The following is a 25,653-nucleotide window of genomic DNA, read 5'->3' as shown; positions in this document are numbered from 1 at the left end:
AGGGCGTGTACGGGAATGAAGAAACGGTCATAACTCGGACACATGTTTATATGAACTTTTTTGGTCACAAAGACCTAGGGAATCACCTGCTGCAGTTATGCCTAAATTCGTGAAACACCCTCTATATTGGGGAAAAGCTGCAGGCTCCCTTTGTAGAGAAGGCTCAGGAGAAAAAGAAAGCACAACTTAGTTCCATACTATTCACATATGAAGAAAACTTTTTATAAAGTGTCTAAAATGACAAAACATACCCATAAAGGTCCAAAAATTGTTCTGATAAAGTACCTCCAAACTCAAAAAATAAAGAAATATTATTAAACACTTACCTGTAAAATTTACATTTCTGTAACCACCAAATCGCCTACGGAATCGCATAGGACACAAAGAAAAAAAGATGGCACGACATCAAAATCCGGGCCTTCCTCAAGACCCTATGTTGCAGTCTGACGGTTCTGGCGGCCTTCACATTCTCCCTCAAACCTGGAGAGGCAGGTCCCAGTATTTATGTTCCCAAGTGACAAGATGTCCCAGTTATACCCCAACGAAACAGGTTCCTTTCGTCACCTTGTACGACTCACAGGGATATGTTAAGTCGGTCGGTTAAATTGCCGCTGGTCCTCCCCAGCACAGTCAATCTTAGCTTCAGGTCCCATCGAGATCTATGACACAAGATTTTTGTTCTATCCTAGACATGCACGTGCTTTAGAAATTGGGTCCTGTATTTCCAGGAGTGGTGTGGTCGGTCTTTCTGCGCAGGCGCTACGTCTGTTTGCCTCGTAGATTCAGCACGAGAATATCCGCTCTGTCACAGCGGCAGATCGCCCTATATTCGTGTTTATGCACTTTTGCTGAAAGCGACTCACCGTTAAGAATGAGTCAAGCATTGTATCTTAGTGTTCAATTGTCGTCGCGAATGAGCGAGTGGGTTTCCAGTTCCTGGGAAGAATCGTCCACCTGGAAACCGGCCACCAAGGTTTCGTAGTTTCCTTTAGTCCCTCCAGACGGATGCATGGAATGAATGAGGAGAGGGTGTGACAGGTTTGTGTGCAAGCAGGTAAGAATAGAAGAGTGCGTTTGATTATTTTTATTCACATTCTAAATTACATGTAATTTCATATTCATATTTTAATATAACATTACAAGTGAAGTGAAATAGAAATACCTAGTGATTTGAATTGTTTAATTTAAACTACTTACACAGTCAGTAAGCAGTAGTTACAGCAAATATTTGGCATAGAAACTTAACGTGAACAAAAGTGTGCGTGTGTAATCCCCTTGAGGATAAGAAGTGGTCCATCTGCAGCTGGTCGTCTCCATTTGAGAATTAACGTGAAATTCCGTGACTATGATGTCCGGTACACTGAAACAGACACAAAATGTAACTCTTTCATATAATTGCCAGGAAAATTTGATACTGGTTAAGGATCGACAAAAACATTTCTGCCTCAAATGGACTAGGATATTTTAGTGAATAGTGTGACTAGAAAAGGGTTGAACAGGCTTGAGTCTGAATTTGATCCCTGACGTGGAGAGTGGCTTCTTCACTGTCCAGTGTTAACAGCAGCTCTGGTGACCACACAGCTTCATGTCCAATGGGAACTTTGGCAAAATTTACTGCTCCATTATTATTATTAAGTTTGTATATACTGCCATTCCTAGTTTCGAGTTTGAGAGCACTTTGCTTATTTGAGCACTGAAGTTCCTAACACACACAATTAACTAAGTAACTAACTAACCGAACAACTTACTAACTCCAAGGAGCTGAGTCCTCTTTACAACTTACCAGTCGCTCAGTTACTCAATTATTTCCCGAAATTTCATGGAACCCCTATCCTCAGCCAGTTGTATCCAGTCCATACCTTCCCATCCTATTGCTCTAAGATACACTTCTATATTATCCTCCCACCTACGTCTATTCCTTCCTAGTGGTCACTTCCGAACTGGGTTTTCCAACAAAACCTGACGACACACGTACGTTGCAGTATTTCGGGTGTTTATGGAATACACGCTCCTGATCTTCATAAAAGGATCCTTTGCATCATTAGATTTATCCTCCTTGAGGGCATGTACATGCACATTCGGAACAGTGACTCTAATTGAGAGGACTTGCTTGAAAACATCCTTGCTTACATCACAGTGAATGACGAAGCGCTTAGTATCCACACAACTTACCACATTTACAAGTACCTCCGTCACAGAATGCCCTCTCGAAATAGATAGTGTACTGCCTCTGGCATGTGACCCAACATTGCTGGAAATCGCAGGCCGCTTCTAAAAAAACGGAGCAAAATAAGGATGGCTGTGAAAAGTATTTTTCAATACTCAGCATAGAGCGAATAGAAATTAAATTCTACCGATAAGAAAGAACCTCCCATTTTTGTTTCTGTTTCAAGTTGCGCAGGTAAAATGTCAGCCATGATAAGGAAATATAGTGTGGAGAGTTCTGTATCTGGATGTAGCTCCTGCAGTCTGACATAGGCTTGCCGATGTTACAGAAGAATACAGTGCCTCCTTTTTCAGTTTCATGGAGTGAGGTGTATAGCAAAAGAAAAACAAGCTGAGAAATTTGCTTGCTGCTTGCTGAATGCCGGTTTTCTTGCTTGACTTTTACTTAAGCACTGAGGTTGGAGGTCATATAGACTTCGGAAACACATGGAACCCCATCCCAAAGATAGTAAAAATTATAGACGCTATCGAATAAACGTCAAATGCAAGTAATTGGGATTAATTACCGGCGGAGGAAAGATAATTTTTCTCTTCTTTATAACGTTCAGTGTACCTTGGATACAACCCAGTCTCCTACTCAGTGGGTGCCGAGGGCTCTTTTCTCAGGGAGAAAATGGACGGGGAGTGAAGCTGGGCCACTCAACTACTACCGAGGTTCAGAATGCATAGAGCTATACTTTCATTTCGTCATTGATACTGATTATAAGGGAAGTATAAAGTTATCCTTCTGCTACATTATTTAAGCACCAAGAAATGGGGACGTATGTGGAGTGGAGTTAAAGCTCCATGTATTCTACAGGCCTCGGTTCCCCTTGGATAAGAGAATTAGAAGCTCCTATACAGGTCTGTAAGCCGTGGGGGAGAGAAAAATGTACTTGTAATTAAGAATTGTGAAAGGTCAATACGAACAATTACCAATGCAACCCCCTTCTATAGTCACTCATACACGTGACAGTAAGTTAGCTTACCTGCAGGGTACTGTGCGATGAAGGTGCCGAGCACGACCAGAATTGCAAACAGGAACACGGCAGTCCTCATTGTAGCGAACTTGGAGTTTCTGGTGTATCCTTGGTACGATAGAATCCTCAAGATGCTCACACTTGGCTTTCAGACACTGCGTGTTGCAGAAACCAGATTATATTTCGAGCAATTTCTCTATTTCAGCAAATGTGTCACATGAGAATAACCTCTCAGCTCTATAATCAATGTAAAGTGTGTAGCTGTCTGATACGTGGGCCAGGATGTGTTTTAGCACATCCTGTGATGTGGAGTATTTCGCGATTTCGTTGCTTACTTGTTGGCAGAATTTCGTTGTTATTGAACTTAGAAATTTTCGCTGAAATTTCTCTTTTTGCCCCCCCTTATCCCTTAGGCACATGTTTTCAAGAAGGGATTAGAACATTGTAATTTCTTTTCTATCGTTATCAGACGTTCCCTGCACCCCATGGAGAGGAGACAGAAGATCTGGACCATAGTGGCTAACAGAAAATTCCGGTGTTAGCCTCGGTGAGAACGCGTAATGGATGTGACGTCACGCAAATCAGTCCCGTACGAGCGAGCAGTGTACAAGGGAATGAGTTTTAAGATCTTCACGACGGAGACAATTCTTTTTATTTCGTTTTAGATGTTCACTACTGTTTCGACGGAGGCTGTGCCTTCATCTTCACCAACACTTTACATGAAATAATAGTTTCATTCTGATACCAATATCAAAATATTTTTCAGTTTTATGGTTGGCCATGTTCAATTTTTCTGCTTTTCGCCATACCACATTTGCAACTGCATACCTCGATGTGTATCGAATAATATGAAATTAATCTGTCACTATTTCGATTCGTTAAGGCGGCAGACATAGACATGATGCCGTTACGAATCCCATTACCCTGACCACTGGGTCACAGGCGGCCATGTCTGTCTCGCCTTCGGAACGTTATTTGCAGACTCAGGCAACTGCTGGTACATGAGTTAGGTGTAGTTGCAGAGCGGTAGGAATTCTGCCTGAATATCATGTTTTGTATCAGTAAACAGAAATACTTTATTTATTTAAACTGTAAGAGTCCAGAACGTACGTGTATATCCTCCCAAGCAGTAGCACAGGAGTAATAACAAATGAGAGTTACCTTCTCAAAGCTGTTGGGATTCCTCGCTACAGTGGCAACCAACCTGCTTTGGCGTGTGCCATTTGCTACAGCTCCATATATCCCTAATTGCTTACTGATATACTCGCTGGCTGTTGTTACGATAGAAATTTTATAGATTAGGAAATAGGATATCATTTGTATTTATTGTCTTTTCTTGTTATTATCCGCGTATATTTGTTTAGCGAATGCCCATTTGGCCCTTTCCTTATGTTCCTTGTTTCAACGTCAGAACAAGCAATATTTCATCCAATTGGAACTGGCTTGACCTCTACAGAATTAGTAAGAAATTACTTTGTTGAATGTAAGGCAATACGCAATGACTTTAAGAGAACATAAGTATCTACTATTTATTACCTTATCGGAGTTGCTGAGACTTCTCACTGCTGCGGCAACCGCTCGTGCTTTGGTGTATGCCACTTGCTACAGGTCTTATATATCGGTAGAGACTTTGGTCGAAATTTCCTCGAAATTGGAACGCTATTGTCACTCGTTATCATAATGTTTTTGTCCTGTTATTTTAGAAACCCTGTGGTGCAGGAAACCATTTATTATATGAATGACTGAATAAATGTGTGAGGGGTGGGCCTTCGCGGCCCTTGCACCGCGACCTACAGTGGTCTATTGTGCTTCCATGTCAGTCCCTTGTCTAATACTAGACCAAGGTACTTGAGATCGCTGGAGAGCTGGATCGTTTTATTGAAGAGGGTCGGTTCCTTAAGACTCTTTATATTTCTCTTCCTAGTAAACGGTATAACTACCGTCTTGTTGGAATTGCTGGAAAGACCTGTTCTTTCACACCACCGTCGGACCATGTACAGAGCTAATTGAAGACGCTCTGATACGGTCGAAAGGAATTTTCCGTTTGTGAGGATTGCTATGTCAGCAGCGTATCCTACTGTATAACACCCATCATCATTAAGTCCCCATAGGAGATCGTCGACGACCAGGCCCCACAGTAGAGGCGAAAGTACGCCCCCCCCCTGCGGACATCCCCTAGACGCGGACACCCCCAGGGTTTCTCCCGATAATGTAGCAGCTATAATTCTGCTTTCCAGCTTAGCATTGATCCATCTGCATATTGCAGGCTCTATGCCATGCCTTCCAGCAGCCTGTTTGATTACATCAAATGAAGTTCTATCAAAACCTCCCTCTATATCAAGGAATGCTCCTAAGGCAACATCCTTGTGTTCAATTGCACTTTCTATGCGTGTTACCACATTGTGTAGTGCACTTTCGGTAGATTTACCTGTTTGGTAGGCATGTTGGTTTCGGTGTAGAGCATAAGTCCTCAATACCCCGTCCCTAATATGCCTATCCACTAGTTTCTCCATAGTTTTCAAAAAGAAAGACGACAGGCTGATAGGACGATAAGCCTTAGCCTCGGTATAATAAAGTTTTCCGGGCTTTGGGATAAACGTCAAACCATTTATTATAAGTTTGTATCAAGATTTCCCACACAATTTATGCAGTAAATTCTCAATATTTTTGTGATAATCGGCTTTTTTTCAATGTCAGCACGTGTCGTGTTACAGCCGGGTATAGTTGCATGGCATCTGAAGAACTCATTAGGGCATACTTAATAAATGTTAAGAGAGAGTATTTTTTTATTGCTAGTGGGGTGGAACTAAGTCCCTTGTACTGCGGCCACTTCTGGCCTATTGTACCAGCCCCAGATGATACGTGAGGGTGATTGTGGAACAATTGGTGGAATGAAGATTGGCAGGGGAAACCGAAGGACTCGGAGAAAACCTGCTCCAGCGCCACTTTGTCCACCGCAAATCCCACTTGACCAGACCCGGGATCGAACCCGGGCCGCCGCGATGGGAAGCCAGCGACTAACCGCTAGAGCTATTGCGCGGCCATCTATCTATCTATCTATCTACGGCAGCCTTTGTTGGGCCTTGGCCACTTTTTCAGTTTCTTAATTTCTTACTCAGTACGACTCATTGGAAGGGACCTGCACACACAGGACTGCACAAGCTCAGAATAAACGCACACAGATATCCATAGATGAAGTGGGATTCGAACTCATGATCCCAGTTTTTCAGTGGGCGAAAACATTTCTTGCCTTAGACAGCGCGGCCACTGTGATCGGCCAGCAAGTATCTAAACCAGGCGGTTGAACCTGTCAGACCGCGGCTCGGTAAATTCTTTTTTCTATGAGACGAGGGCCCGGCACAGGGCCGCGGCCGTCGGTTGAGAAACACAGATCTAAACAACTTTACAACCTCTCCACAACTACAGTAAGCTAAGAGTTTGAGACTGACAACTGTCTATGGAGATTGCTGTCATTCCCTGTAGACTAGCAGAAGTGTCCAAACGTTTCGGAGGCAATTGATGCCGCAATCTTCAGGATACAGACTTCACATTAATTTACATTGGTGGTGATTGAGCACAAACTACTGAGGACCTAGGTATCTGAAGAGACACGTGACAAGAGATTGAACAAAATTGCATAACGAGGAGCCTCGTGAGTTATTACTAGAGTGATTATGTCGAATTGTATGCGCAGTATGCAGTGCGCAGTGCAAACCGTAGACAATATGGCGTCCGACGTAGAGAAGTGTTGTGTTTTTATGGAGCGTCACCAACAACTAACTTGATGTACCTATGTCTTTCTTGGGAGGCACCAGTTGCCAAGTTACTCAAAGATTTGTCAAAATTTTATGGAACCTGAAAGTTCTTTGCCGGATTCATAAGCGCCCTCCACATTTTGCAATCCTGAGACAGATTAATCCACTCCATACTGCCCAATCTTTTTTCACTAAGATCCACTTAAATATTGTCATCACACTTGCGTGTAGGTCTTGCCACTGGTCAGAGAAAGCGCCCTAGGTCAGCAAGCTCGCAACTGTCTGACAGTAACAAAAATCTGGTCGTAAGCTCCAAATGCGTGCTTTACTCCAAGACAGACTGGCCGACTGACCGTCGGTCGTAACACAAGACCCGACTCGAGATAAGTTGTCCAGTGAATCAGGTTAGCTCTTCTAATGGACCCAGCACAGCAGGTGTCTCCCACACTTCACCTGAGGACAAAACAGATCCAATTTCCGCAACTTTGTGTTCTTTTGTGTTTTTTATAATACCGCACGATGAACAAAGTCATGAAACCCGATAATCCTGAGTATGACAATAATCATATGCCCTATTTCAAAGATTCCAGTTCGGAACAGATTTGACTGCTTGAAGATACAAGAAGTTCTGGAAAGAAATAATCGTTTACTTTCCTTTGACACTGTAAGGGCCGCATAGAAAACGACAACTCCAATAATTCCTTGCTGCGGGAAAGCGTTTACCGAGCCATCGCCTAACAACAAGAGGGGACACACAGACAGACACACAGACTCTCCATTGGTATTACACAGATAGTATCGAAAACGGCGCACACAATTCTTCTATTCTTGTGTGTGTATTCACTGCCGCGGTAAAGTTTTTACCTAACCGTTGCCTAGAAACTGATTGAATGGATTTATGAAGTATGCCATTGAAATGGGCTCAGGTGCCATGATATACATACGAAGTTTCATAAATAGTGGTTCAGCCATTGAAAAATTTATACGGGGGATACACAGGCGAACGAACAGCACAGTGATCGCATAAGCCTACTTTCATTATTTCAAAATGAAGCCAGTAAGTTAAACATAAATGAATTAAACAGTAGAAGACGACGTGAAACCGATAATGCACAGTTTAACGGAAAACCTACTGTTGTTTTGCTCGCCCGTGAAACACAAACCTGTTTCCATGGCATTTGTTTAAACAGCATATAATCTTCAAAACGATAAGCTATAGCCGTAAGTAATTTCCTTTTAGCTTTCCCGTTGGCAACAGAGCTTCAATGTCGAAAGGTAATTTGGTGAATTATTGATTCGTAAGCCATTTACCAATAATACATCAACTTCAGAGATTATTTAAAGTCAAAATAAAGGTTTTATTGTGTCAGTACTGGGTTGAATATGTAGTATGAAGCTCCTTCATTCAACTGTTGCATCTTACATATGTTTCGGTTTAAATAATTGTGTTACATAAGCTTCACATTCCTTGACTGCTTTGTACACCTGCATAATGACTGGTAAGTCAAAGAGGAGTGGAAATTCCTGAAACCTGTCTCGTGGTCTCTGCAGAAACACACTATTTATAAGGAGAGATATACTGTATATGGCATTTGGATATATCTCGCCGGAAAGAAGTAGTGGTTTCAGTTCAGCTGTACGACAAATTACAATTCTACGGTATGTAATATTTGTTGAGAACAATAAAGCTATGTTTTGACGTCAGCAGGTAGACTGGTCCACAGACAAGCACAGGCAGAAGCAAGCACAATTTCGTGTCACAGAATGCAAAATGAAATAATAACAAATTAATTCTTTGTAACATATCAAAGTTCAAATATTTGCGAAGGAGAACAACAAATCAAAATTACATTCACTAAGAAATTAAGAGAAGCTTATATTCAATGAATGTTTGCTCTTACTGGTATTTATTTTTTTAAAATGTCCTAATTAATACTTATATTCTGAAGACTGAAAGAAAAAGCTACCCTCTAACAGGTCATTAGGTCCATAGGGTTGTGAGATATTGAGGGTCCCATATTATCTAGACAGTCGGCTCACAGATGTCGGTAAGTTTGTCAGCCTTACCCGTCGGTCGTCTTTAACCTACCAGGAATATTCCTGGTACTTATTTCTGTTAGAGGCTGAGTCGACCCCAGGGCCATAGTGCGGCTGCAAGAGTTAGGTGAAGATTGAAAGAGCTGTACCTTTATTTGTTGTTTTGTATGAGTAGGGAACTAGGTCTCTCGCGCTGACAGAAAAACACAAGTACATTTAAGGTGACAGAAAAAATGTGGAAATAATAACTGGTTCAAAAACAGCGGATATCCGTCCCAAATTTTCTTCCGCCCTTCAGACCTTGACACCAATATATATATATATAAGTATTTATCCACGCATGCTACATGCCCGAACTGTGTCAATAAGTGTGGAATAGTACCATTTACCCACTGGTTATTATGCAGTTTTCTTCCCAGCCTTCTGTTTCAGTTGAAATATCTTCGCCAGCATTTTGTTTTAATATCTGTTTGTTTGTAACGACTTCATCTCGTGTCGCTGTCAGTAAGAGGAACTCTGTCGCGTGGAATTGTGGGATGATGAACATGTGGGAAAGCGCGGTGTTGGCCTGAGTTCAGGTACTACTCTAGCATTTGCCTGGAGTGACTGATAAAGACAACGATAAGCGATTTTCTGTCTGAGTTTCCAACCGAATACCTCCCGAATACAACTCAGAAACATTACCGCCTCAGCCATCTCTCTACGTACTTTATTTTCGCACACCCTCAACCATCATGATTATGATCATCATCATCGGCATAACAGCCCTTTATGAGCCTTCCTTAGAAGATTTGTCACCTGGTTTTTAATTCCTTGGATATAGCAACAGTAATTTTTATCAGAGTATGAACGTCAGCCCTGCGTCCAACCCCCAATCTGGGGTACCAGGTCTCTGTATTTACGTCCCCCAGTGACAGCATGGCTCAGTTATATCCCCAGGCACTGGTCTTTTTTTTTTTCGTCTTCTTCTATGGCAAGCAGTACGATGGTGGAGGTATTCCAACTAGCCTCCACACGTGGCACACACCTTCGATACAAAATTTAAACATGAACTTAATTTTTTAATCTCATTCTGCCTTATGCACGTTAAGTTCCGTCCATACTCTAATATTTCCAATGACATCAAGTTGTAAGTAGAAGTAAAAGTAAAGCTCTCCCTGTAACAGGTCGTGAAGGTCCATAGGGTTCATAGGGTTGTGAGACGTTGAGGGTCCCATATTATCTAGACAATCGGCTCAAAAATGGCGGTAAGGTTATCAGCCTTACGCGCCGGCCGCTCTTTACTCCCCAGGGAAATTATTTAATTAATTCCTGGTGCTCATTTCTGTTAGAGGCTGAATCGACCCCAGGGCCATAATGCGGCCGGAAGGATCAGGTCAACTAAAAAAATCCAATGACCTCATCGGGACTTGAACCCTCGACCTTCCGGCTTGTAGTATAGTGCCTCAACCAACTACGCTACCGCGTGCCCCGGACATCAAGTTGTAATATTTAAAATATTTTTCTTGCAGACAGCGACGTAGCAACGTTTCCTGCCGATACAAGGTTTCCGAAGAACACAGAATTGTGATCATGAATGGAAACAAAGTAAGTAACATATTGCTGTAGGCGAATATTCAGATTTCATTCAGCAATGAGACAAGTGTTATAAAGAGACATTATATAATATTTAAACGGGTTTAATAAGCTAATTAGTAAATTCTTCCAGAGTTTTATGTTCTAAATAACGGACCTTGCTGATTAGAAAATACCTTCTTATACAATTTGTCAACAATCATTCGAAATCATTCCCTTCAATGACAGTAAACTCAGAAGCGAAATTAAGAAGACAAATTTGTTATTCACGATTAAATTAAATTAAATTTTATTCTACAATTAAGTCTATAATCATGAGTCGGGATAGTGTAGTCGATAAAGCGACTGGCTGGACGACCGAAAGGTCGCAGTTCGAGCCCTGGTATGTTCAAGAATTTTCTCTTGTCCAGTCTAGACAGGCTCTGAGGTCCACCCTACCCATCAAATGGGTCCGTGGGCTCTTTCCACGGGAGTAAAGTAGCCGGGGCGTGAAACTGACCAGTAACCTCCAGCTAGTACCGAGGTCAAAAGATATAGGTCTATATATCCACTCCCCCATACGCCTTTATGGCGTAGTGCTTAATTAGTTAGGCATATAACAACTTTTCCTTTATTAGGTAACAACGTAGATATGTTATTACCCTTGTATTTTACAGCAAACAAATTATATTGAATTCTGCACCCTAATTTCTTGTGTGCGTGTGTGTAAACAAGTTCAAAACCGGATCAGTTTTTAATGGATTAATTTATTTTTTCATATTTAAATTGTGCTCCAATGAATCTCCGCCATTCGCCACATTCTTCAGCGCTTACGGATCGGACACTTTGGCCTGTTCAATTTCAAAATTAATTTTTGAAACTATACTGAAATATTGACCGTAAAAGGCAAAAAGGTAAAGCTCTTCCTATAACAGGCCGTGAAGGCCCATAGGGTTTTGAGACGTCGAGGATTCCATGGTTTCTGTAGACAATCGGCTCACAGATGGCGGTAAGGAGGTCAGCCTCACACGCCAGCCGCCCTTTACCTCCAGGAATATTCCTGGTACTCTATTCTGTTAGAGGCTGAGCAGACCATAGGGCCATAGTGCGGCTGGAAGGCTTAGGACATTTGAAAAAAACCAATGATCTCATCGGAAAAAGAACCCGCGACCTTCGCCTTGTAGCATAGTGCCTCAACCAACCAAGCTTCTGCGAACGCCATTAAAAATGTAATATCTGTTCATAATCAGTTCCTCTGTTGACGGCTCTCAATTGTACCCCTAAGAGCTTTGTATGCTTCCTGGAAACTGCGATGAAATTGAAAGGAAACCTGCTCCATTATTGAGACACAAATAACGGCTCGCCATTGAGTCCCTATTCAACGTGTCTTTGCAGGCTTGTTGAAACTTCCTGGGAGTCTCACCTATCAAATTTTCTCATCCGTAGTGGACGCGGTCTAGAAGTATTTTCCGAGCCTGGTGTAAAGAGGGCCTTACTGCCTAAACATGTGATGACGGACCCCTAACCACAGCGTCATGTTTTGTTACAGGTTACAGGTTTGCTTGTGCTGTGTGCAGTTAGTGCTCTGTTCCTAGCCAGGACAGTGTACGCGTACAGACTGTGTGAGGACATTTTGAAGAAATGCAAAGACAGCTGCAAAGTGCTCGTGCATAGCGATTGTGAAAGCGATGAAGAGTTCATACCTGCGAAATCGCCATGCAACTGTTGCGCATATTGCGTTCCGAAAGTCCGTAAGTAGCGTCACGTAAGTTGGACAGTAAGTGTGTAGAGTTTAGGTGCACACAGAATTTTGATGGAGAAATCACTTTGCAATCGGCTAATATAAAGACCGGAAAGGTGATGGAAGAACACCATTAAACCCGACAGGATGTCGTGGAAGGTAGGTACTTGGGTAGATGGCGGACTTGGTATTACGGGTGTTCAACAACTATGTTTATCTACCAGAAAATTATATATTTTTGTATGTATATATGTATTAACATAGTACCACATACGTACATACGTTCATATACAAATATATGTATGTATAAATGTATTGCGTAAGTAATAATACAATTTTTATTAAAACTTTGGGGTCTGTCCGCCTTTACCTTCACCCTATCCTGCCCATGTGACTAAGATCGAGGCTGGACTACTTTTAGGTTCGGCGCGTGGACGAGTAGTTTAAACAGAAACCAAATTCTCCCGCTGATCCTTCTGGTACCATGCTACTGGCCAGGACAGTACAGGTAGCTCCAAAACCTAGCGCGGGATAGTGACCAGCTCCGGCAGCATTATCCCTTTTTCACTCCATATATGGACGTGGACGTAAATTTTGAATGCGACGTTCCTCGCTTTCAGGCTTTTGGGTTCTGGGCTTGGAGGCATAGCTCCAAATCTTGGCCAAGACGAATTCCCAGTTCTGACCACACTAACTTTCACAACACGCCATGAGGGGCGGAGGTACAGCTTCGCCCTCTATCTGTTATCAATGTCAAGCCACACTCCTGAGTAATAGCCAGTACTTGTAGGCATTGCACAATTAAATAAGTTCTAAAAGTTTGTGATGATGGTACATTAATACAAATATTATGTTTCTGGACATTATCCATCATCTAAAAACCGTCCTGTTTATTTTTCAAAACACATCGTTTCGGAGACTGGATTCTGTCTCCTTCTTCAGGTAAAAACTACTCAGTTGGGCCCAATCGATAGAGCATAATTACGTGTAATTTCAAACTGTATACTGTAAATACAATGGCATTTTAATATTATATAAATTGTTCCTGTTAAAATTTTCCTAACATGAATCAAGTTAGGAATATACCAGTATTCATAAAACGCTGAGGGTTTCGAAGTATAGTTCCAAACCTTTGCACGGTTTAGTGCCAAGTTCCGAACGTATCGTGACATGACACCTGAAAGCTGGAATAATGCAGCCAAAAGAAACTGTCCGCTGCCAAGTAAAGGTTCAATGAACATGTTTCCGCGATAATGAATGTGACGCAACAACGGAGAAATTATTGGAGCGGTGTTTTCTATGAGGTCGGACCCGGGGCTATATAACGAGGAATAATGGGACAATTTATTTAGTGGGCCACCCTGTTCCTGGGGGATATAAATATGGGGCCCTGAACCTTAGGTTGAGGGAGTCCCAAACCTGAGACAGTACAATATGGTCTTGAGTGCCGCTGGACTCTAACCCGAGAATGACTGTGCTGGCAATTGTAAACGATAGACTCGTCCACTCATCAGAGAGGGCGTCCAACATCAATAAACCCGCAACTGTCTGACAGAATACAAATCCGATCTCGGGCCCCAGATGGGTGCTTGACACCAAGACACACTGGCCGACTGACCGTCAGTCGTAACATAATTTTGATTTTGATTTATTTACTTGCCATCATCGTTTAGGTGCGAGGCAGTCGCCAGCCAGCAAGGACGTGAGCAGGGAAGGAGAATACATTGTTGGGATCCGTTCCCAGGAGACAACTGTTGAATACACAGCACACTCCTAAGATTTAGCGTGTGCTCTATGATATGTAAAGTGCTAAAATCAGTGATGCTGTAAGAGTTACTGGTATTTACCAGCTGTAAGAATTTAGCAAATTCAATAACAGAAAAGAAACTCGTTTCTAGTCAGTAACAAATAACAGTATTTGACACGTTCCATGGGTGTGGAGGTATAAATTTAAATTCTGCCTACTCACCATGTCCAAGTAAAAAAAAAAAATATTTTGGGGATGTTACAGTTACTATACCACCTAGGCGAAATGACAACATCGACCACAGAAATTAATTTGGAAAAAGAAACGCAGCTGGAAGAATGAGCAGTATGGATCTACTTCTGTCATCACGACATCAACGGTTTCATACATGAGTCGATACTGGAGGAGACACGGAGATACTAAACCCCATCTTGGATGTTGATACCTTTAGTCGTTAGTTGCTCTTACACTACTGCAGTTTAGTAACCAATAAATTTCAGTCAATTTTTAATAAATATAATTAGACAAAGGGCAAGAGGTTATGTTTTCTTCAATAACGTGTAATTCTATTTCCAAAGATTCACCGTACATGCCATTCAACGTAAATTTAAGATATATTCGTACTCACAGGCCGATCACAGTGGCCGCGCCGTCTAAGGCATGAACTGTCTTCGTTCGCTTGGAAGCCGGGATCGTGGGTTCGGATCCCTTTCCTGTGAGGTACGAACTGAATTCTTATACACTGCCGGTCACGGTAGCCGTGCGGTCTAAGGCATGAACTGTCTTCGTTCGCTCGGAAGCCGGGATCGTGGGTTCGGATCCCTTTCCTGTGAGGTACGAACTGAATTCTTATATATTATTCTTATACACTGCCGGTCACGGTATCCGCGCGGTCTGAGGCGTGTACTGTCTTCGCTCGCTCGGAAACCGGGATCGTGGGTTCGGATCCCTTTCCTGTGAGGTACGAACTGAATTCTTATATATTATTCTTATACACTGTCGGTCACGGTAGCCGAGCGGTCTAAGGCATGAACTGTCTTCGTTCGCTCGGAAGCCGGGATCGTGGATTCGGATCCCTTTCCTGTGAGGTACGAACTGAATTCTTATATATTATTCTTATACACTGTCGGTCACGGTAGCCGAGCCGTCTAAGACATGAACCGTCTGCGATCGCTTGGACGCTAGGATCGTGGATTCGAATCTCACTGGATACATGGATGTCTATGTGTGCATTTATTCTGTGTTTGTGCTGTCCTGTGTTTAGGTAGCGGCGTTGCGACTGGCTGATCCCTCGTCCAAGGAGTCCTACCGACTGTGTATAAGATAGAGAAACTGAAAAGGCGGCCAAGGTTCAACAGAAGCACTGTAGAGCCCTAGATAGATAGATAGACTTATTAATAGAGTGACAAAATATCAACCCAACGCATATCATAGATCTCTGTGTTTGCGAATGACACAGGGGAATCTTATCGATTTACAATTTCGTAAAATTTGCTTTAAGTTTCTTATACCTGAAGCATTTTTGGCTTTATGTATTTTTAGCGAAGACTTAAAATTATTGAATTACTTGTATTTGGCTAAAAGAAGAAAAACTGAGATTCGTAAAAGGGTAAATTTAATGGTAAGTATTCACGGTTACATATAAAAGTGAATGGGCGGTCATTGAAAGTGAGAGCAACGTTTGAAGCAAGGGAGAAAGACAAACTTCGAGTCGCACTACCATTTTGAAGCATATGTACCTACCTCATAACAAATGAATGTCCTATCCACAACTACCATTAAAAATTATTTATGGATAACTTCTAACTAACTTCATGAAGATCAGCCCTTCTTGAGAAGCCGCCAGTTGTGCAGCTACTCAAGAACTTCCCAGGATTTTATGAAACCCAATGGTTCATTTCCTTGTTCACAAGGGGCCTCCACTGATCCCTATCCTGCGCCAGATCAATCCAGTCCATAGCACGCCATTTTATTTCTCTAAGATCCATTTTAATATTAGTAACCCACCTACCCCTTGGTCTTCCTTGTGGTCTCTTTCTTCTCGGCTTTCCCACAAATACCCTCTATGTATTCCTGCTCTCTCCAATTCGTTCTACATAACCTGTTCATCTTATTCCCCTCGGTTTGATCATTCTAATTATACTTAGAAATGAGTACAAGTTATGAAGCTCCTCATTATGCAGTTTCCTCCAACCTCCTGTCACTTTATCTCTCTCCGGCCCAAATATTCTCAGAAACCTGGTCTCAGATACTCTCAGTTTATATGATTAATATATAAGGAAATAATAAGACCGGAATAGCAAATTCAGGCATTCATATATATATATATATATGTCGATTTTATGGAAATATCCAAAATTTTACGCAACTCACTAATTATGTTCATGCTGCATAAACTTGAGCAGATAAAATATTGAAGGTGAATTACGTATTCGCGAAACAAGATTCTGCTATATAATTGTGGTCATCACGTCTGTTCAACCTCTCGCGAATAACAAACGATGCCATTTTACAGAATTTCTGCATGATCTCAAAGTAAAGTTGTAAAGTAGCTCTGCAACATCTGCCCGCCAGTCCACAGCATTTAATAACCTGAGCAGACTGTCATGAAACTTTATATTAATAAGTGACCTCAACATTTCTAGAAGTATTCCACTTCCAGCGAAAACTGAAAAAATTTGGATCTCGAGAGTAACTCCCATGAATCTCACTAGATACATAAAGAGGGGTAAAGTTGTCCCTATGCTTAATTAACAAATACCACGCTATGAAAACATATGGGAGAGTGGAGGTATAGCTCCGCCATTCTCAACCTCGGTACTAGATAGAAGTGAGTGGACAGCTACGCCCTCCGGCCTCTTGACCTCGGAGAACAAACTCTCGGTACGTATTTGACAGGGCGCTGGGCGGGCCCCAGAGCCGGTCTGGGCAATGGGAAATAAAGAAACATTTCTTGCCCCTGCGGGGAATCGAACCCCGGCTGTCTAGCTCATAGTCTAACACTGTACTGACTGAGCTATCCTGGCTCACTCGCTAGAAATGCATAAAAACGACAGATGCTTAGAAAAGAAGTTTAATATTATATTAATATATATTAGTAAGTGTAACGATGGTTACCACAAATAGCCCAGTTTTGAGCGAAAATCGGGAAACTGTAACGGATAGCTGCCTGTGCCCCGTTCTGGAGACTCACTCTCATGTACCTCACTAGATAGGTAAGCAAACGGAAGATACTTCGAACAGAAGTTGTAGAATGAACAGAAACAAATTATGTATATCTAGCATACTTATACCGTAAATCTTAAGGTTTTAAAGAGGTAAAGCTATTCCAGTAAGAAGTCATGGAGGCTCATAGGGTTGTGAGAGGTCGAGGCTCCCATATTTTCTAGACAGCTCACAGATGGCAGGGAGGTTGTCAGGCTTGCGCGCCGGCCGCCCTTTACCCCCAAGAATATTCCTGGTACTCATTTCTGTTAGAAGCTGAGTCGACATCAGGGCCATAGTGCGGCTGGAAGTATTAGGACAATGAAAAAAAATCCACCTCATTGGGATTCGATCCCGCGACCTTCCAGCTTGTAGCATAGTGCCTCAACCACCTACCTTATGGTGTGCCCCCTACCTTAAGGTTTTAGAAATAACTAAATAAAATCAATTTGTATATTTTATCGTCTCAATACTCCACAGCCGTTGGACTGATTTTGCCTTCCTGTTTCACGCTATATAGAATGTAAACGCAAAGTTATCCCTTGTACTTAATTAATTAAGCACCACGCTATGAAGACGTATGGGAGAGTGGAGGTTTAGCTCCACCATTCTTAACCTCGACACTCAATTGAGGTGAGAGTACACAGCTTCGCGCCCCTCAAGATTTATCCTCGACCAAGCCAGCCTCCCGTATCCATTTCACAGGAGGCTGGGTCGGTCCCTGAGACAGTCTGGGCGTTAAGGAACAAACACAAATCTCTCGTCCTTCCTGGGATTCGAACTCTGACTTCTCTACGGTCTAGCTGGTACCCTAGTTGCTATATCAACTGAGTTATCCGGGCTCCCACGAATTGAAAATCTGGAGAAAATAAAAGAAAAATACCGCCAGACAACTTATGTTATGCGTACATTTCCTAACTTGTTTTATGTGAAGTTATATGAACTGTTGTTGCCCGTTAAGAGAACTCATGTCAATATATTCCTAAAACCGTGTCTATGCGTGCAGAAGTGAGGCCAGTAGTCGGCAAGCAGAGGCGCAGTGCAAATGCTTCCCATCTGTTCCGTCAGCACAAACATAACAATGTAAACACATGTTAACTAGTTCTGGCAAACACATGAAGAACATACACTGTCAGGGCACTAGACTTATCATCACCCGTTAATATTTACGGCATTTTCCTCTTCCTTTGATGGATTAGGCCCTATGACGTGTTCTGATTCAAAATTAAGCTGAAAATTATGAATCTTATATACAATACGTAGGACTAAGTTGATGGGGAATCGTTCCAACGGAAAACCACGACCTATACAGGGCAACACAAACACAGAAATATGCAGATAAACATGCACATTTCTAGTGGGATTCCAACCCACAACCGCAGCATCCGAGCGGAAGAAGGCATGTGTAGTGGAAACTCGAACCACAATCCGTTCCAGGAAACGGTTCGATTTGCGAGTTAAATTTTCCTATTTGAAATAATGTAAATTGAATAAATGCGTTCCAGACCTCAAAATTTACCCAGTATAAAATATTTTAAGTGCCTATTACAAAAGATCATATTGGCAAATAATGATAAAACAGGTATATTTAATTAATTGCATGTTTCTATTTATACGTAATAGTATATAGATAAATATATTGTATAATAATGAATCAGTAATAATAATGGGAGGGCTATTACTGTTCACAGGAAGGCGAATTACCCTTCTTTCATCTGGAATCCACTAGTTGAGAGCTGTGGGTCATTAACGTTACCACCTTTTGACTTCTCTTTGGAGAGAAACCTTTCTAATCGCATTTGTTCTTGTCTGAAATGTTACATTACATTGTCATTACACAGGTTAACACTCCTGTTCACAACTGCGATATTGGGCTGCCGCTTCTACAAGGCTCTGCGTTTTAAACCAATACTGCAACAGTTCCTTATGTCTGCAGTGGGTATGCTTTCCTTAAATGTAAAGTTGTCCCTGTGCTCAACGAATTAAGCACTACACCATGAAGGGGTATGGGCGAGTGAATTTATAGATCCACATTTTCTTGACCTCGGCATTAACTAGAGGTGAGTTGTCAGTTTCACGCCCCTGCGGATTTACCCCCGGGGGAAAACCCCCGTTACCCATTGCATAGGAGGTTGGGTGGACCCTAGAGCCCGTCTGGATGATTTCGAGAAGAAAAAATTCTTGTCTTTACCGGGACTCAAAATCCGAACCCTCACTCGTCCAGCCCATAGCCAGTCGCTATACCGACTACGCTATCCAAGCTCCGGGTATGCTTCCCTTACTGTCTATCAAAATAACACATATATTTAATAAAGCGCTTAAAAAGCAGACTGAATTTGCGAGCTGCTCACTGAATCAGTCACGGGAGAACTGACCGAGCAACTGCGTGTCCGACGAAGCAGTGTGAGAAGGTGACCAAGTGATCCTTTGTTCGAATTTAGAATTTGTGTTCGAGTTTCAAAACCGGATTTTCTTCGAATTTTTTGTTCGCAGCCTGAGGTCTGCTGAGATATTGTCATCATCTGCAGTGTGAAGTCTTCTGAGATATTCTCATCATCTGCAGTCTTAGGTCTGCTGAGATATTCTCATCATCTGCAGTCTGAAGTCTTCTGAGATATTCTCATCATCTGCAGTCTTAGGTCTGCTGAGATATTCTCATCATCTGCAGTCTGAAGTCTTCTGAGATATTCTCATCATCTGCAGTCTTAGGTCTGCTGAGATATTCTCATCATCTGCAGTCTGAAGTCTTCTGAGATATTCTCATCATCTGCAGTCTTAGGTCTGCTGAGATATTCTCATCATCTGCAGTCTGAAGTCTTCTGAGATATTCTCATCATCTGCAGTCTTAGGTCTGCTGAGATATTCTCATCATCTGCAGTCTGAAGTCTTCTGAGATATTCTCATCATCTGCAGTCTTAGGTCTGCTGAGATATTCTCATCATCTGCAGTCTGAAGTCTTCTGAGATATTCTCATCATCTGCAGTCTTAGGTCTGCTGAGATATTCTCATCATCTGCAGTCTGAAGTCTTCTGAGATATTCTCATCATCTGCAGTCTTAGGTCTGCTGAGATATTCTCATCATCTGCAGTCTGAAGTCTTCTGAGATATTCTCATCATCTGCAGTCTTAGGTCTGCTGAGATATTCTCATCATCTGCAGTCTGAAGTCTTCTGAGATATTCTCATCATCTGCAGTCTTAGGTCTGCTGAGATATTCTCATCATCTGCAGTGTGAAGTCTGCTGAGATATTCTCATCATCTGCAGTCTTAGGTCTGCTGAGATATTCTCATCATCTGCAGTCTGAAGTCTGCTGAGATATTCTCATCATCTGCAGTCTTAGGTCTGCTGAGATATTCTCATCATCTGCAGTCTTAGGTCTGCTCAGATATTATCATCATCTGCAGTGTGAAGTCTGCTGAGATATTCTCATCATCTGCAGTCTTAGGTCTGCTGAGATATTCTCATCATCTGCAGTATTCTCATCATCTGCAGTGTTAGGTCTGCTGAGATATTCTCATCATCTGCAGTCTGAGGTCTGCTGAGAACTGTCGTATGGCTGCTACAGAAGAAGCTTTCCATGCATTCAGGTCATCACTGTGTCACTGAGTTGTCACTGGGTCTCGATCCCGGAATGATTCACCATTTGGAACGTTCTCACGAAGGCCGCGCCATAGCTCAAGCTGTTAGTCGCTGGCTTCCATCCGCGGCGGCTCGGGTTCGAGCCCGGGTCTGATGAAGTGGGATTTGTGGTGGATGAAATGTCGCTGGGGCAGGTATTCTCCGAGTACTTCGGTTTCTTCTGCCAATCTTCATTCCACCAAATTCTCCATCATCATGTCACCCGGGGCAGGTACAATAGGCCAATCAGTGGCCGACGTGCCGAGTGGACACAACTGCGAATAAAATTAAAACGTTCTCACGAAAAGCGGTGAAAACATTACGTCACTAAGAGGGTCCTGAATTTCTATGGATGTTAAGAATGATGGCGCTCAAGACCTCTCTGCTTATTCCTGCATTCCCCTGAAACCTCTCCGGACAGTATCGATCAGTCCAAACGATTTGTGGCTAGCGTAGTCGGTATCGGTCGGCATAGCGATTGGCTACGGGCTGGGCGACCGAGGGGTCGGATTTCGAGTCACGATAGGGTCAAAAATGTTTGCTTCATGTCGTCGAGACCGGATCTGTGGTCCACTCAACCTCCTATCCAATGGGTACCGGGGGTTCTTTCTCCGGGGGTAAAGCGGCCCAAGCGTGAAGCTTACCACTCACCTCAAGCTAATGTCGAGATCAAGAAAACGTGGGTCTATACATCCACTCCCCCATACGGCTTCATGGTTTTGTTCGTAATTAGTTACGCACAGGGACAAATTTAACTTTTACATGAGTACCGAGGAACTCGGAACGAAAAATGACTCTGCTGGCGAGGTCCAGCAGCAGTATAGTCGACTGACAAATAGGTGTTTAAAAGTTTACTAAGCCAGAAACCTCCTAATCATTTTGAACAGACAGTCGGCCGCTGCTTTCCGATGGCCTTCGGAATTCCCGGAGCGGAAGGGCAACCCGAACCGCGTTTCCTTAGAGCGATAAGCATCACGTGACCGTCATAGCTTGCACGGCGCACAGGTTGGCAGTGGCAGAATCTCGCTCCAATATGCACATCCGACAGGTAGGGTGGCATTTCATACATTACGAAACATAATTCTGGATAGATCTCGAAACTGTCTGTAAATTATATAACAATGTTCATCAAAGTTCCTCGTGGACCTACCTTGCAGGACCTAAACCTTGCACTATTGCGAATATGATTATGTGCATTGAGTGGAGTCGTTTCTTATGCGGGGATCAGTTTCTGAAAACGACGCGTAAACCCATAGTCAGAATTACTTTTCAAAGTCCCTAAAATCACCCAAAAAGTAGTTGCCTTTAAATGTACCTGTAATAAAACGTAAAGGTAAACCTAAACGACCTCATCGGGAATCAAACCCGCGACCGTGGGTTTTGTAGCACAATGCCCTTGTGTACCTGTAATATTTATGTATATAATACCGGTACTTAACGAGAACATCTACAAATAACATGTACAGCAATTTTATTTTTAGTTACGTGAAAATTCAGGGAGAGAGAGACGGAAGAAAGAAATAATAAAAAAAAAAGACAAAAGAAAACCGTGAACCTGAACACTCGCCATTTTTGTCCTGTGTATTGCAATGATTATGCTTACGCTCACTGAGTGGCCTAGCGAGCGAAATCGCGCATGGTTGCATCCGCGTCAGTTCAACGTGCGTATGATGCCACTCCACTATATTCGTACGTCCATTAATTAACGGTGTTAAGTCACTTCTAAAGGGCTCCGACGATCGTATATAACATTGAGGATTACTGAGCTGTAGAACTTTGCCTACCGTCCGCTAATCCAAAGAACACAGCGTTTCGTGTTTTTTTTTTTCTTGGCACTACAGCCCCAGTGAGCCTAGGCCTACCTCCATGAACTTCTCCGTTCACTTCGGTTTTTATAGATCTTACACATTCGGTAGGACTCCTTGGGCGGGTGATCAGCTCGTTGCAAGGCTTCTACCTTTATACAAACACAGATAAACACACACAAGCATCCATGCCCTCAGTGGAATTCGAACCCACGATCCCGGTTTCCAAGCGAGCGAAGACAGTACATGCCTTAGACCGCTCGGCTGCTTTGACCGGCCGAGCGTTTCGTATACTAAACTTTTTTAACGTCCTCAGATGAAAGAATGTGAAGCACCCATTCACTTGGGTCCTTTACAAAGAGCTAACCTCAATCACTGGATGGCGATGGAGTTTAGGTCTTCCTAATGGCCCGAACAGAATACGTGCTTCGAACACTTTCATGTGAGAACGGAAACAGATCCATTTTTCTTTAACGTTGTGGAAAAGGCCCCAAAACGCAGCATCTCCCGTATTCGTGCTGTATTCCAAGCAACTGAGTAAATTTAATTTCTGTAAGTTTAATATTTTAGAACTGTGGACCATAATTAGGATTACTTTTCTTTCAATGGCTCTACCAGCCCATTCAGGGCCCTGGCCTCCTACTCAGTTCCGTAATCATTTTTCAGACGGTAGGACTCCTTGGACGAGTGATCAACACGTCGCAAGGCCGCTGCCTAAACACAGGAGAACACAAACACAGAATAAACGCATACACACACCGAACATCCATGCCTTAAGTGGGATTCGAACCCGCGATCCCAAAGTCCCAGCGAGCGAAGACAATTATTGCGCGGCTACTGTGGTCAGCTGTTTAAGACATAAAACAGGCCGCGCCATAGCTCAAGCGGTTAGTCGCTGGCTTCCCGCCACGGCGGCCCGGGTTCGATCTCCGGTCTGGTCAAGTGGGTTTTGTGGTGGACAAAGGGGCTCTGTGGCAGGTTTTCTCCTAGTACTTAGGTTTCCCCTGCCAATCTTCATTCCAGCACTTGCTCCACAATCACCCTCACCTATCATCTGGGGCTGGTACAATAGGCCAGAAGTGGCCGCAGTACAAGGGACTTAGTCCCACCCCACTAGCAATAAAAAAAGATATAAAACAAGTATAATTTTTTTTATTGTCACGTCTCTGAGGATGCCCCCCCCCCTCCAGGGGTCAGAACATCATGGTCTCTCTGCATACAATTTAATATATTTTCANTAAAACCAAGAATACACGGCGCCAGATCCCAGAAGACGACTTTCTTCATAGTCATCGCCGTGAAAACCTCAAAACTTACACATTTTCTTTTACTTTGCTGTTCCAACAATCAATGCAAGTGTAACGGCGAAGATGTCAAATAGTACTGGAGTCACATCAGTTTCAGTGTTTTTGTGTTTCCATCGTTGCAGACTGTCTCCTTGCTGCTGGCGCTCACGCTGACGCAGACCGCAGCACAGCGATGTCTGTCAGTGCCGTGCGGGAAGCTGCAGTGTGCAAACGTGACCTGCGTAATTGACTCGCAGGCGGACTGCAGAGATGGAGAGACATATCTGTATCCTGGCCTCGTGTGTGAGTGCTGTGGCGCATGCGTCAGTCGCTCCGGTGGTAATGTATAAGTCTCTATCTCAAATTGTATGTTTGAGGATGAAGTCAACTGATGAAACAGCTCATGCGCCTGATTTGGCCCACAGACTACATAAATTACATGACAGAACAGCGCAGTCGGTAAAGCGACTGGGTATGGGCGGGACGACCGAGAGGTCGGAGTTCGAGTCCCGGTATGGTCAAGAATTTTCTCTACTCCAAGACGTCCAGACCGGCTCTGGGGCCGACCCAGCCTCCTGTTCAATGGGTACCGAGGGCCTTCTCTCCGGGGTTAAAGCGACAGGGGCGTGAAGCTGACCACTCACCTCCACCTGCCGAGGTCAATGAAATGTGGATCTGTACATCCACTCTTCCATACGCCTTCATGGCATAGTGCTTAATTAATTAAGCGCAGGAACACCTACTTTCAACCTTCACAGGATTCTCGAAAGCCCTCAGAAAGGGAGAGGAAAAAAAACGAATATATTTGCTGTACATAACTTTTCAGGAAACTGGATTATCGGTCGGTCGGTCGATCAGTAGGTTAAATTGTTGCTGGACCTCGCCAGCACAGTGATTCCTGGCTTCAGTCTCCTCGAGATCCATGACCAAGATTTCTGTCTCTCCTAATCATGTAGGTGTTTAGTAGTGGAATCACCTCCTCGTGGAGGGGAGGGGTCCGTCATGGATCATTGGGTGAAAAGGGGAATGGTCTCGCGAAAATTGGGCACGTTAGAAAGAGCTGTTTCTGGCGAAGGTAAGCAATCCAGTCTTCCAGAGCCGTGTATATTAGGCAATGGACAATTGTCCAATATGACATTAGTATACCAGATTGGAAGCAATTGTGAAGAAAGTATTAAGGATAATTTAAATTCTGGAAACAAGAAGTGCAAAGGCATTGAGAAAATTACGCAGTTTCATAATGTTTGGGGGAAGAAATGGGCATGATATGTGATGATCGTGAGGGAAATAAAAAGTACATGAACAAATTTAATCATAAAATCTGAAACAAGTGGTGGGAAAATATTTCTAAAATGGATCTTAGACGAATAGGAACCGAGAGCGTAAATTTGATTCAAGTGGTTTAGGGTGTGATCCCGCTGTGGGTATTTTTAAATACGATAGTGAATTGTTTCATTTTTGGTCCGTTACACTATCAATCACAAAGTCAATAGAAAGTCCGTCGAGTGTAACAATTTATAGGTCACTTCTTTATCACTTCTGCCTTACATGTTTCGGTTTAATAAAACCATCATCAGAGGCACATAGTACAATCATGAAAACACTGTCGTTGTTTAAGATGTACACAGTTCTGTTTGTTGCGTGGACACTGCTACAATATGTCGACGTGTAAAAGCACAACACTTGCTAGGATTGTTGAATGCACGTTCAATTCTCACATTC

At 42.9% G+C, this 25,653-nt stretch overlaps 2 protein-coding genes and 2 long non-coding RNA genes across 4 annotated transcripts in view; 2 read left to right on the top strand and 2 right to left on the bottom strand.

Moving 5' to 3' along the window:
- Positions 1-1,069: 1,069 nt before the first annotated feature.
- Positions 1,070-3,280, bottom strand: LOC111871505. The gene is made up of 2 exons (XR_002844031.2): positions 3,195-3,280; positions 1,070-1,360 (listed from the first exon to the last, which is right to left on the bottom strand). It is a non-coding gene; the product is annotated as an uncharacterized LOC111871505 (long non-coding RNA).
- An 11-nt stretch (positions 3,281-3,291) lies between these two features.
- On the bottom strand, positions 3,292-4,866 carry LOC111871506. The gene is made up of 2 exons (XR_002844032.2): positions 4,722-4,866; positions 3,292-3,340 (listed from the first exon to the last, which is right to left on the bottom strand). It is a non-coding gene; the product is annotated as an uncharacterized LOC111871506 (long non-coding RNA).
- Positions 4,867-8,492: 3,626 nt separating this feature from the next.
- Positions 8,493-14,549, top strand: LOC111871496. The gene is made up of 4 exons (XM_023864656.2): positions 8,493-8,599; positions 10,489-10,564; positions 12,081-12,282; positions 14,284-14,549. The coding sequence occupies exons 1-4, from the start codon at positions 8,526-8,528 to the stop codon at positions 14,328-14,330; spliced, it is 399 nt and encodes a 132-aa protein (XP_023720424.1). The 5' UTR covers positions 8,493-8,525; the 3' UTR covers positions 14,331-14,549.
- A 7,270-nt stretch (positions 14,550-21,819) lies between these two features.
- The window catches only part of LOC111871502, a 4,775-nt gene continuing 941 nt past the window's right edge, over positions 21,820-25,653 (top strand). Inside the window, exons 1-2 of the mRNA XM_023864663.1 lie at positions 21,820-21,888; positions 24,075-24,270. Coding sequence (XP_023720431.1) covers positions 21,874-21,888; positions 24,075-24,270 — 211 coding nt within the window. The 5' untranslated portion in view covers positions 21,820-21,873. The remainder of the gene's footprint in view (positions 21,889-24,074; positions 24,271-25,653) is intronic.

The sequence above is a fragment of the Cryptotermes secundus genome, unplaced genomic scaffold (genome assembly GCF_002891405.2).
Source record: "Cryptotermes secundus unplaced genomic scaffold, Csec_1.0 scaffold585, whole genome shotgun sequence".
Lineage (NCBI taxonomy): Eukaryota > Metazoa > Arthropoda > Insecta > Blattodea > Kalotermitidae > Cryptotermes > Cryptotermes secundus.
The sequence above is the reverse complement of the archived record's forward strand: the minus strand, read 5'-3'. Positions and strand labels throughout refer to the sequence as shown.